The following is a 12,847-nucleotide window of genomic DNA, read 5'->3' as shown; positions in this document are numbered from 1 at the left end:
CCGATGACAACTGATACTAATGTGACTGTGTGCGCTCCGGCTGTCATATGATGAAGCAAACACTCCGTCTCCTGGGCTATAAATTTGTCAGAGCCTGTGATTTGTCAAGCTTTCTGCCATCCTACCTCTTTGGGAAGCCCAATAATTCTTAATTCCCTGAGCTTGGCGGGTCCCAACAGCAGAAGAAGAAAACGGTTCCCAGCAGGGGTGACATCCACTTACCTTGGCTACCGGTTCGGTAGCAATGTGAGAGCAGGCGCAGAGCGTCAAAAACGGACGTGATGACGTCCGGGCGAAGCCTGCTACCGAAGGCGCCTGCAAAGTAAGTAGAACAGCGAGGGGGCCGGGGGGGATCTGCTGTGCTACGCAATTTAGATTAGCTAGAAAGTGAGCAAATCTGACGATTCTAGCTAACATAAATTGCGCCTCACAGCTGATCGTCAGAAATACCAGTTTGCTCGGACCGGTTTCAGTGCTTTCGAACTGCTCGGTTGGCAGAAGCTGGGACAAGTAATGGGAGCTCTCTCCGTTATGCGGCGCTCGGGACTCGAACCACCAAGCTGCCAACTTTTTCTGATCGACAAGCTCAGCGCCTTAGCCACTGAGCCACCGCGTCCCTACACTCTACTCTACATGGTCCTTATTCCAAGTGGACTTGAGAGCTAGGATCCGCGAGGCAGCCATGCTGTGCCTTGATAAAGTCAACTTGAGTTGAGGAACCTCTGGATGCTCCAGCTACTAAATGTGCTCCAAACACAGAGGCAAAACTTCATTTTACATTTTATAAGTAAGGAGCCGTGTTGTTTTCTAAGCTTGGTTCAGCCCAGTTGGGTCAATGTAGAGCCTAATAGTCTTTTCACACTGCAGAGTTGATGGGAGGCTGGGAGAATTCTGGGAGTTGAAGTCCACAGGTCTTAAAAGCTGCCATGGTTGGACACCCCACCCCCCTCCTGTAGAGTCAAGGGCCAGCCTCTAGTAACCATATTGATTTACTTATCGCGGTTCTGAGATACCATAGACCATCTGTGGGTGCAGACATTAATTCATTCCCCTTCTGGCCGGGGGAGGGGTGATTTGTCACAGGCCGTGTCCCTCATTAGGGAAAACCAATTTGATCCGTTTTCTTTCAGTGGAAATGAGCTTCTGCACGCACGCACGCACAAACACAACACAACGCACAACCCATACACAGGCACACATTGAATCGCAGCCCCTTTTTAGCATCTGGGTTGAAGCTGGTTGAGTTTGTTTAACCCAGAACCTTGAAGTTAGCACCACTTTGATTCAGTGCTAAGTAAAACAGATGCCTGTGACACTCCTGAATTAATGCCCTGGAAACGTCATCTTAAATCACTAACAGAGATGATATATGCATCATTTGCCATAGCTATAGAAAAACATGACTATTAATTTAAATCTCTTCTCCCTTTCTGTTAACAACACGCTAAACAACCATGATCAGGATTTCTGCCAGTGTGGCTTGTAAGGACATTTATCTGACCAACTCACTGGCCAAGTCTTTCTTCCTTCCTTCCTTCTTTCCTCCCTCCCTCCCTCCCTCTCCCTCATCTTGTCCTTCCTTCCTTTCTGTATCTTCCTTCCTGCCTTCTTTTGTCTTCTTTCCTTCCTCCCTCCCTCCTTCTCCCTCATCTCCTTCCTTCCTTCTTCTTTCTTTCTCTTCCTGTGTTCCTTCTTTCCTTCCTTCCATCCATCCATCTTCCTATCTATCTATCTATCTATCTATCTATCTATCTATCTATCTATCTATCTATCTATCTATCTATCTATCTATCATCATTTATATCTATCTATCTATCTATCTATCTATCTATCTATCTATCTATCTATCTATCTATCTAGCTATCTATCTACCTACCTTCCTTCCTTCCTTCCTTCCTTCCTTCCTTCCTTCCTTCCTTCCTATCTTCCTTCTTTCCTTCCTATCTTCCTTCCATCTTCCTTCCCTTTTATCTTCCATTCTTCCTTCCTATCTTCCTTTCTTCCTTTCTATTTCCCTTTCTTCTTTTCCTCTCTGTGCTGAAGAGGAAGATAAGTCTGGCCTTATCAAGTATTTGAATAAATAAATACACACAATAGATTTTTACCACTGTAATTTTAAAAAAACTGACAAAAAGCTCTAACAAATCCAGTGAGTGAATGTCATTAAGGAAGCGCACATATTTTGTGTTTGGTTTTGCTTTAATCCAACATCTACTGCACCTTCCTGTCTCCAGCCCCATGCAAACATGTCTTCTACGGACGCCATTAAATCTTAATCTATTCCAGCTTTGCTTATGGGTCATTGATTCTATATGTGCCGTGGTCCTTTTAAAAGGCTTCCCTTCGGTCAGAGAGGAGAGGGAGTTGTCTTGAGCCAGATGGACCACTTCACACTTCATTTATCAAACCCAATAGTCTAGAGCCCGCCTCCCGAGCTTCCTCCTTGCAGTTAAATTTCCATACAATTTGGTAATAATTTTCATTATCGGACCGTGACCTTAAAAGCCAACAACTGAGCTCTTTTTTCTCCTGGCTGTGTTTTTGCTTTTTTGCATAGCTGATTTGAAATTCACAGTCCTGGGCCTTCAGTTTTCTGACTCTCCAAGAGTTAGGAGATGCGAAAAGCTCCCTTTGGGTTTTTTTTTGGGAGGAGCAGGATGACCCCTGGCAGGCAGAGGTCAAGAAGAGGTCAGTTTGAAGGGCTCAAGAAACTCTTTTAACAGCTATAACAATCTGCCCATCAGATGCTATCTGGTAGAATAAGTAAATCACAGCTTTTAGGAACGTACTCTCCATAATTATCCAATTTTGATCATCACCATATTAAAAAAAAAAGATGTGGAGACTTTGGAAAGAGCGCAGAGAAGAGCAAGAAAGATGATTAGGGAGCTGGAGGCTAAAACATCTGAAGAAGGGTTGAAGGAAATGGGTATGTCTACTTTAATGAAAAGAAGGACTAGGGGAGACATGATAGCACTCTTTTAATATCTCAGGGGTTGCCACAAAGAAGAGGGAGTCAAGCTGTTCTCCAAAGCACCTGAGGATGGAACAAGAAGCAATGGATGGAAACTAATGAAGAAGAGAAGCAACCTAGAGCTGAGGAGAAATTTCCTGACAGAACAATTAATCAGTGGAACAACTTGCCTCCAGAAGTTGTGAACGCTCCAACACTAGAAGCTTTTAAGAAGATGTTGGACAGACACCTGTCTGGAATGGTATAGTTCTCCTGCTTGAGAAGGGGGCTGGAGTAGAAGACCCCCAATGTCTCTTCCAGCTCTGTTACTCTGGTAATTTATGTTAGGCAGAATTTCTGTAGAACTGTTGATTCCCTTTTGGGAAGAGAGATCTTCCCAGAGTCCAGAAAAGGACAGCTGTGAAGGGATGATTGTCTTGCTCCATATGTAGTCCCACCAGCCCACCAAGATCTGGGAATGGCCAGTATTAGGTAACCTTGAAGAGACTGAACGAGGAATGGGACGTTTCAGGTTCAATTTCATCTTCTATAGGACACCATGGACCAATGATGCTCGTCATCTATGAAATAATCCCAGGGACTTTGATTTCAGCTTCCTCCCAACCTTCTTCGTGAAATTTCCCACACAAAGTTATTACATGGGCAACCAGTCTCTTTAATTATTGGAGGCTTTAGCAACGGGGGCAGGGCAATTAAAACAAAAAAGCATTATTAATATTCGGAGCTCTCCAAGGTCCTGGCTGCACTTAATTGACTTGGATATCTGAACTGAATAGAATAGAATACAATAGAATAGAATAACATAGTTGGAAGGGACCTTGGAGGTCTTCTAGTCCAACCCCCTGCCTAAGCAGGAAACCCCACACCACTTCAGACAAATGGTTATCCAACATCTTCTTAAAAACTTCCAGTGTTGGAACATTCACAACTTCTGGAGGCAACTTCTGTTCCACTGATTAATTGTTCTCATAGTCAGGAAATTTCTCCTTAGTTCTAAGTTGCTTCTCTCCTTGATTAGTTTCCACCCATTGCTTCTTGTTCTACTCCAGATATTCATAACCCAATTGGAACAGCCAACCCATGGTTAGGATATATGGCAAAATTACAAGATTATTCTGATTTCCTCTTGATAACTATGAGGATTCTGACTTTTTTCTCTCCCTCCCTCTCTCCTTCCCTCCCTCCTTCCCTTACCCTTCCTTCCTTCCTTACCCTCCCTCCCTCTTTCTTTCCTCCCTCCCTTTCTTTCTCCCTACATCTTTACTCATCTATTTCTTTATATCTCTTAAAAAACTTTCCCCATCATAAGCCTTCTTTAACATGCAGGATAAAGTCATTAAATTCACCAGGATTTAACTTCCAGAGTGTCGGGTGGGGGAAGGGAGGAAAAAATAAAACAAAAACAAATATTATCTCATCTAACCCATCCCTTGATAGCTTGCTAAAAGTAAAATACTATAACCCACCGCCTGGCCTTTGACAAGTGCTAATTATTTCCTGTCGAAGCACATTTTTCTTGTGTAATTCCAAAGTACACAATAGGCTGATCTCTAAAACTCAACAATGCTCCTCCGGAGAGGCACTGGGTGTTTTATAACTTTCACCACTCTGTGTGTGTGTGTGTTTATATTAGCACTGGAGCCTAACCATTTCCCGAAACCTTTGATGAAGCAGAAGTGCAGGGAAATCGGATATGTCTAGTCCAGTGAAAAGAAGGACACTAGGGGAGATACTACAGCAGTGCTCCAATATTTGAGAGCACTCCCACAAAGAAGAGGGGGTCAACCTATGCTCCAAAGAACCTGAAAGCAGAACAAGAACCAATGGATGGGAGACTAATGAAGGAGAGGAGCAACCTAGAACTAAGTAAGAAATTTCCTGGCAGTCAGAACAATTAATCAGCGGAACAGAAGTTTCCTCCGGAGGTTTCATCCCTTAAGAAAAGATTGGACAGGCATTTGTCTTGAAATGGTATAGGGCCTTGATAGTGAACCTATGGCACACGGAGCCCTCTCTGCGGGTATCCGAGCTGTCGCCCCAGCTCAGCCCCACTGCACGTGACTCCCGCTGGCCAGCTGGTTTTCGGATCTCTGCTGCGCACGCCTGAGATGTGCATGCATACAATACAATACAATACAATAGCAGAGTTGGAAGGGACCTTGGAGGTCTTCTAGTCCAACCCCCTGCCTAGGCAGGAAACCCTACACCACTTCAGACAAATGGCTATCCATACATGGGGGCACGTGGGGAGGTCACATGCACAAGCACAGGGGGGCAGGGCACACGTGTGTGTGTGTGTGTGTCTTGTGCACATTGCATTATGGGTGTGGGCATGCATGCGCCGGGGGTGGACAGCCATCCCTGGTATAAGATCTCCTGCTGCAGCAGCGTGTTGGACTAGAAGACCTTCCGACCAGTGGTAGGATACGACCGGTACACCCCAGTACAGGCGTACTGGTACCTGCTGGGAACACCAGGTTCTGGTATAGTGCTCCGGAGGGCACATCCACCTGCCCGATGTCCTTACCTGTACTTGAGCCGATTCGGGCTTACACGCACGGAGCGTACGGCGCCTGTGCGACACTCCACCGAGCAGCTGGAACGCTGCGGAGCCGTTGCAGAGCGTCGCGGGCGGTAAGTATGCATGCGGGTTCTGTGCGCGTGAATGGGGTGGACGCCGAGCCCCGTTGCACTGTACCGGTTGCAACGGGATCCGGAACCCAGCACTGCTTCTGATTTTGTTATTTTGTTATAAATCACAACGGCCTATTTACTCGGTGGATCCTACAGATGGTGGTTGTTTAGGGCAGGTCAGTCAGGGACAAAAACCTTGCATAGAGTCAAGGGAAGGAGGAATTAGCAATTGCAGTTACAGACTACTTTGGACTACTCTGGAGTCTTTTGAATGCTTTCAAGGATGCAGCTCTTGAAATTTCCTTTCAGGTGTTTAGGTATAATGAGGCCCTGTGCTTTGTCTGCTGTTTTTTTCTTCCCTCCCTTCCTTCTTCACCCTTCTCCTTCCTCTCTTCTCCACCCTGGACTCCTGCAAAATACTTAACATTTTCATCCTAGAGGCTCAATTATGCCACTTGGCTCCAGCTTGGGAATAAATTGATAGCTTTAGGGAAAGACAACAGGAGGAGGAGGGAAAAAAAACCCACTGAAACTAGAAGCGTTCAAAGAGAGTTGCCTCCATTCAAAGAAAATCCATATTTATTGCATATTTGCTCTACTAAACTGATCTATTCAGTACGTTAACCTTTGGTAGGTTCCCTTGGCTGGTCCCCCCCCCCTCCCCAAGCCACACACACTCACAGGGTATACAAATATTGAGCTGTGTGTCTTAATTCCTACCTGGGCAAAACTCTAAACATCTGAACATTCCCTCCCTCCCAAGGACAGGTAACCCTAGATGTACGACCACAATTGAGTCCAACATTTCTGTTGTTAAGTGAGGCATTGGTTAAGTGAGTTTTGCCCCATTTTACGAACGTTCTTGCCACAGTTGTTAACTGAAGCACTGTAGCTGATGAATGAGTAACTCAGTTGTTAAGGGAATCTGGCTTATCCATTGACTTGCAAAAGTCAAGATCGCAAAAGGAAGGAAGATTTAAATAAGGGAGGGAGGGAGGAAGGAAGGAAGGACAGATCAATGGATGGAAGGAAAGAAGGAAGGAAGAAAGGAAGGACAGATGGATGGAAGGAAGATTGAAATAAGGCTTGGAGGGAGGGAGGAAAGAAAGAAGGAAGGACAGATCAATGGAAGGAAGGAAGATTGAGATAAGGGAGGGACGAAGGAAAGAAGGAAGGAAGATTGAAATAAGGGAGGGAGGGAGATCAATGGACGGAAGGAAAGAAGGAAGGAAAGAAGGAAGGACAGATGGACGTAAGGAAGATTGAAATAAGGCTTGGAGGGAGGGAGGAAAAAAGGAAGGACAGATCAATGGAAGGAAGGAAGATCGAAATAAGGGAGGGAGGGAGAGAGAGAGGAAGGAAGGAAGGACAGATCAATAGAAGGATGGGCGGATGGATGGAAGGGAGGAAGGATGGACAGATGGACAGAAGGAAGATTGAAATAAGGCTTGGATGGAGGAAGGGAGGGAGGAAGGAAGGACAGATCAATGGAAGGAAGGAAGGATGGAAGGAAGACTGAGATAAGGGAGGGAAGGAGGAAGGAAGACAATTAAAGTAAGATGCAATGGGAGTATAGAACAACCCAGGAATGCTCAAATGAAGATTAAAAAGATCTGTTAGTTAGTTTCCCTCTTTGGAGTCTAAAGTGAGACATGCTCAAAACAAGAAAACCTAGAATATATATCCAAACATTTTTAAAGAAAGAGGGTAGAGCAGCTGCTGGGAACAGTCTTACTTTTTCTTCCGTGCGATTTTCATATCTTTTTATTTTTTAAAATGTATAAAGGGCCTACTGCGCTCTCCTTCAATACCACTTTCTCACCTCACCAGCCATTCTTGACGCAGAGCTTGTCGTTCAACCAGGAGGGGGAGAAGGCTGCTGATTTTTTCATTCCTTTGTTCCTCCATCTGTTCTTCTTTTCGTAATTCACGGAGCAGTAGACTCGTCTTGGGGAGGAGAGGAGGGGGTTGGGGAGAGTTGGCAGCAAAGAGAAAAACACCATAAACGTTATAAAACAAATAAAAGAAAGAAACAAAGCATAAAATTAATTAAGCAGACCATAAGCAAATAGGGACAGTAAATCAATGCACCTTTTTATTACACTTCTATGGCCTGGAAATCAATACAGTAAACGACGGGTCAAAAAGGGGACCAACCTCACTTTGGTATTTAATCAAAGTACATGAAATCTTAAGGTGAAAATCTTAAAGCATCATCAGGTTAGTATTGGGAATTCAGATTTCATTTTCATCAGATGCAATTATTTGGTTTTTCTGATAAATACCAAAACAAAACAAACCCCAGCCCAACCCAATATTTGGAATATTTGTAATGCAGTTTTCTAGAGATACATTTTCAGTCTCACATTGTTCTCTCTCATATGCTACTTATTAGGGGGGAAGGAAGGAAGGAAGGAAGGAAGGAAGGAAGGAAGGAAGGAAGGAAGGAAGGAAGGAAGGAAAAGAGGAAAGGAAGGAAATAGTGAAAAAGGGAGGCAGTGAGGGAGGAAGAAAATAAAGCAAAAGCCATGAAAGCAGGAAGGCAGGGAGGAGGAGGAGGAGGAGGAGGAGGAGGAGGAGGAGGAGGAGGAGGAGGAGGAGGAGGAGGAGGAGGAGGAGGAGGAGAAGAAGAAGAAGAAGAAGAAGAAGAAGAAGAAGAAGAAGAAGAAGAAGAAGAAGAAGAAGAAGAAGAAGAAGAAGAAGAAGAAGAAGAAGGAGGAGGAGGAGGAGGAGGAGGAGGAGGAAGAAAAAAAGTGAAAAAGGAGGGATGAAGGAAATAAAGCAGAAGGAAGGAAGGAAGATTAAGGTAAGATGCAATGAGAGAATAAACCTCTTCCAGCATGAGGTTTCTAACATGAACTATTCTGCTCAACCGTACTAATGCGGAGAAAGTACTAATGTATAAAAATGTATACATTTCCTCTCGGAATGAGATGTTGCTTATATTGCAATGTGCTTTACATGATTAAGTAAACCATGACTTAAGGGCGATGAGGTCAGAACCGCAGCCTCCGTGAATATAAAATAACAAGAGCTTCCAAGGGCTCAATTCTCGTTTTCAAACCTGGCTTAGCCAAAGGTTAGGAGGTGATAAGAAATATCCTGACAGCCTGAGGTCAAGGGTTCAAGAAATCTGGCCAAAGATATTATCAACTTGGAAAGCCATTTCCTCAAATCAACACTGTGGGTTGTTGTTTTTTTTTGTTTTAATTTTGTAAAGAAGAACTGATCAATCAAAAGCTTGAGTGGTGCATTCCCTCTCTCTAAATATATACATATATTTTCGGAAGATGTTCTTTTGAACAAGGGCTTTCTTATCAAAGTAAAGGTCAACTCTGGGGTTTCTCATTCACTTAATGACCTTTAATGACAGATGACTGTCCATAGAAATTCCTTTTCACCCAATGTTGAGTGAAGCCTTCAACTTTGCTGCAGGATCTCCCTTCTTTTCCTTCACAAGGCATGTCTAAGACCTGAGGTCATTTGAACCAACAAACGAGGTGCGTAGGTCTGTCTTATCTCATCGGCCGCCCAACGGAGAATTTTTTTGGAAGGGTTCTAATGTTTAGCATCTGTGGAAGGTGATCTTCCTCCACTCCCTTCCCTGCTGAAAAGACATCCTGGATGGGCCCAGTGAGAAAGATAAGAATAGAGTAGAGTATAATAGAATATTGGAAAATAGAATAGAATAAAATGGAATAGAATATTGGAATGTAGACTAGAGTAGAATAGAGTAGAATAGAATATTGGAATGTAGAATATAATAAAGTAGAGTAGAGTAGAGTAGAACAGAACAGAATATTGGAATGTAGAGTAGAGTAGAGTAGAATAGAATATTAGAATGTAGAATAGAATGGAATGGAATAGAATAGAATTCTTTATTGGCCAAGGGTGATTGGACATACAAGGAATTTGTCTTTGGTGCATATGCTCAGTGTACATAAGGAGAATAAAAAAATACATTCATTATGAATAAAAAAATACAACGCTTAGTGATAGTCAAGGTTACTAATAAGCTATCAAATCGTACTAGGAAACTAAATAAAACAATATAAATAGTAAAGATAAAAGCAACATGGTTATAGTCATCAGTGGGAAGCAATTGGTACTAGGAAGAAGAGAAGAATAATAGTAATACAGTAAATTATTTGATAGTGTTGTGGGAATTAGTTGTTTAGCAGAGTGATGGCATTCAGGAGAAAAACTGTCCTTGTGTCTAGTTCTTCTGGTGTGCAGAGACCTATAGCATCATTTTGATGGCAGAAGTTGAAACAGTTTATGTCCAGGATGCGAGGGGTCTGTAGATATTTTCACAGCCCTCTTTTTGAGTCCTGCAGCGTACAGGTCCTCGATGGAAGGCAGGTTATAATCAATTGACAATGGATAATTAACAAGCCACAACATCGACAACTCTGTGCCACCAAGAGATTCTAGACTGTTGGTTCGGCTGGCCGGGGGGGGGGGGGGGGTTGAGACCTTCCCTCAAAGAATCACCGTGATTTAGGCCCTTTTGGGGGGCATTGAATTCTCCCTGGAACTGAACAGGCGAAAGGGTGCTCTGCTCAGCTTTAGCACTTCATTTTGTCAACAAATAAGGTTTTCATCGGGAGATCTAATGTACTTCCCAGCAGAGATTAAGAAGGATCAGTTCTGAGCTCTCGCTAAGCCCTTCTCACTTCAAGGGTTGAGGACCAAAATAAATAGCCAGGGATAGAGGGAACTTTAGTTCCTAAGCAGCAGCGCCTCCCTCTTCCAACTCCTGCAAATTATCCCATTAAAAACAGTTCTTTTGGGTTATAGTTTATAAGCGCGGGAAGTGGGGAACTCCTTGACAAAGAGTTGGAGCCAGATAAAATCAGGAATAAATATGGAGTCCAAGCACTGTAGGCATTGGGTAGATTTCTCAACTTACAAGCATTTGTTTAGCAACTGCTCCAAGTTACAACAGCACTGAAAAGAACTGGCTTATGACTGGTCCTCACATGTATAACTACTCCAGCATCCCCACGGTTAAGTAATCAAAGTTTGGGTGATTTGTCAACTGAATTGTATTTATCATATGATCATCATTTTTGACTTTTCCAGCTGGCTTCCAAGAAGAGAAGTGAAGGGGGGGGGGATGCTGGTTTTGCTGAATGACCTTGTGATTCACTTAACAACTGCAGTGATTTGCTTAGCAATAGCAAGGGCACTTAGACTTATCTACTGCTTCGCAGTACTTAATAGCCCTCTCTACACCATTTAGAGTCAGCCTCTTGCCCCCAACAATCTGGGTCCTCATTTTACCAACCTTGGAAGGATGGAAGGCTGAATCAACCTTGAGCCGGTTAGGATCGAACCGCTGGCAGTCGGCAGAATTAACCTGCAATACTGTATTCTAACCACTGAGCTGCCATGGCTCTTATGGTATGGGGTCTCCTACGTGAGCAGGGAGTTGGACTAGAGGACCTCCAAGGTCCCTTCCAACTCAGTTATTCCATCATTATTCAGTTTTGGGACACAATTGGATGCAGAATTCCAATGTGGCCTCACCAAGACCTTATAAAGTAGTATTAACACTTCATGTGATCTTGATTCTATCCCTCTGTTTATGCAGCCTAGAACTGTGCTAGCTAGTGTAGCACAGACCCGCAGTCTTGGTTTTGACAGCCCATTCTCCAAAGCACCTGAGAGCAGGACAAAAAGCAATGGGTGGAAACTAATCAAGGAGGGAAGAACTTAGAACTAAGGAGGAATTTCCTGACAGTTACAACAATTAATCAGTGGAACAACTAGCCTCCAGAAGTTGTGAATGCCCCAACACTGGAAGTTTTAAAGAAGACATTGGATATCCATTTGTCTGAAGTGGTGTAGGGTTTCCTGCATAGGCAGGGGTTGGACTAGAAGACCTCCAAGGTCCCTTCCAACTCTGTTATTCTATTCTATTCTATTCTATTCTATTCTATTCTATTCTATTCTATTCTATTCTATTCTATTCTATTCTATTCTATTCTATTCTATTCTATTCTATTCTATTCTACTCTACTCTACTCTACTCTATTTATTAAGAGATCTTCAAGCACCTACTTCGAGCTACACATCTCAATAGCAACCCAACAAAACAGAAGCCGTGACTTTCCCGCGACTCTTAAATCTTTCCCATTGAGTACATTAACTACTGCTGCTTTAAAACAAAAAGCAGCTTTCTTACGACAGGAGAAAGGATGGGATTTTTCTAGCCTCTCCCTATATAACCAAAGCCTCGTTTTGACCTTTGCAGATTTACAAAATCGTTGCTTTCGGTCCCTGCCCTCCCAATCCATGTTTTTCTTCTTCCCCTTGACCTGCAATTTTCCAAGTTCTTTGCTGTGCTGAGCTTTGCAGGTGACTTTAAAACTTAGCCTAATCTACTTTGGCTGGCTTGGCCTATACAGTCAATACAAAGATGAGAGACTTGGGGGAGGGGGGGAATGCTGGGGTGAGAGATTATTATTAAGCATTTTTTTCTCTCCTTTTCAAAGTCGGAGAAATCCCAATGACGGCAACAAAGCCTACCTCTAAAATATCTAGGAAGCGGACAAAAAAATAATAAAAGGAAGGGCAGGAACGGAATGAAAAATACGAAGGTCAATATTCCCATCCGGCAGTTGGGGGGATATATATATATATGGCTCAGTTTTGTTCGGGAAATAAGGAATACCTATTTTTAAGGGTGGTTTTCTCCTAGATTTATTCTCAGGAATGACAATTGTAGGGAAAATACTTAACTAATCTCTCATTCCAGATCAGGGGCACAGGTGTGATTTAAAGCAAAGGAATAATAATTCTGTGTGGAAGCATTTCATTCAGGTATTCTCTCTCCTAGGCTCCCTAAGAGCATGAAGCAACTCCTTGTCCCGACAAAAAAACCCTTTTATTAATTGACGGTGAATTCTGCTCATTCACATCCAGCAAAGTCTTTCAAGGAGGATTTACGGTCACAGACCTTCTCTGGCTTGGAGAGCTGCCAGGCCGAGATCTGCAAAACCTGGCAAGGAGCCTCGGAGAGTCACGAATCAATTAAGCGAACTAATTGCCTCCTGCAAACTCCACTCCCCTTTCGCTCCTCTTTTATTTCTTCTGGAAGGGCCCATTCATCGTCCACCTGTGGTCTTACTCCCAAGTCGGCCCCTGTTCTTTAGCTGTTCCCTTCGTCTGGCAACTTTGTGCATGCGCACACTAGGAACAGGCTCCAGCTGTTCTTCTGCCTTACTGACTCTG

General features: G+C 43.5%; 1 protein-coding gene across 3 annotated transcripts in view; it reads right to left on the bottom strand.

Moving 5' to 3' along the window:
• The window catches only part of FTO (FTO alpha-ketoglutarate dependent dioxygenase), a 159,518-nt gene that overhangs the window by 82,864 nt on the left and 63,807 nt on the right, over nucleotides 1-12,847 (bottom strand). For all 3 annotated transcript variants that reach the window (XR_014176261.1, XM_081963475.1, XM_081963476.1), the window contains exon 8: nucleotides 7,431-7,555. Coding sequence is in view for 2 of the 3 variants with exons in the window: in XM_081963475.1 (XP_081819601.1) it covers nucleotides 7,431-7,555 (125 nt within the window). In the remaining variant the exon portion in view is untranslated. The remainder of the gene's footprint in view (nucleotides 1-7,430; nucleotides 7,556-12,847) is intronic.

Source organism: Natrix helvetica, assembly GCF_964273705.1.
Source record: "Natrix helvetica genome assembly, chromosome: 10".
Lineage (NCBI taxonomy): Eukaryota > Metazoa > Chordata > Lepidosauria > Squamata > Natricidae > Natrix > Natrix helvetica.
This window is presented reverse-complemented; position numbering and strand designations above follow the sequence as displayed.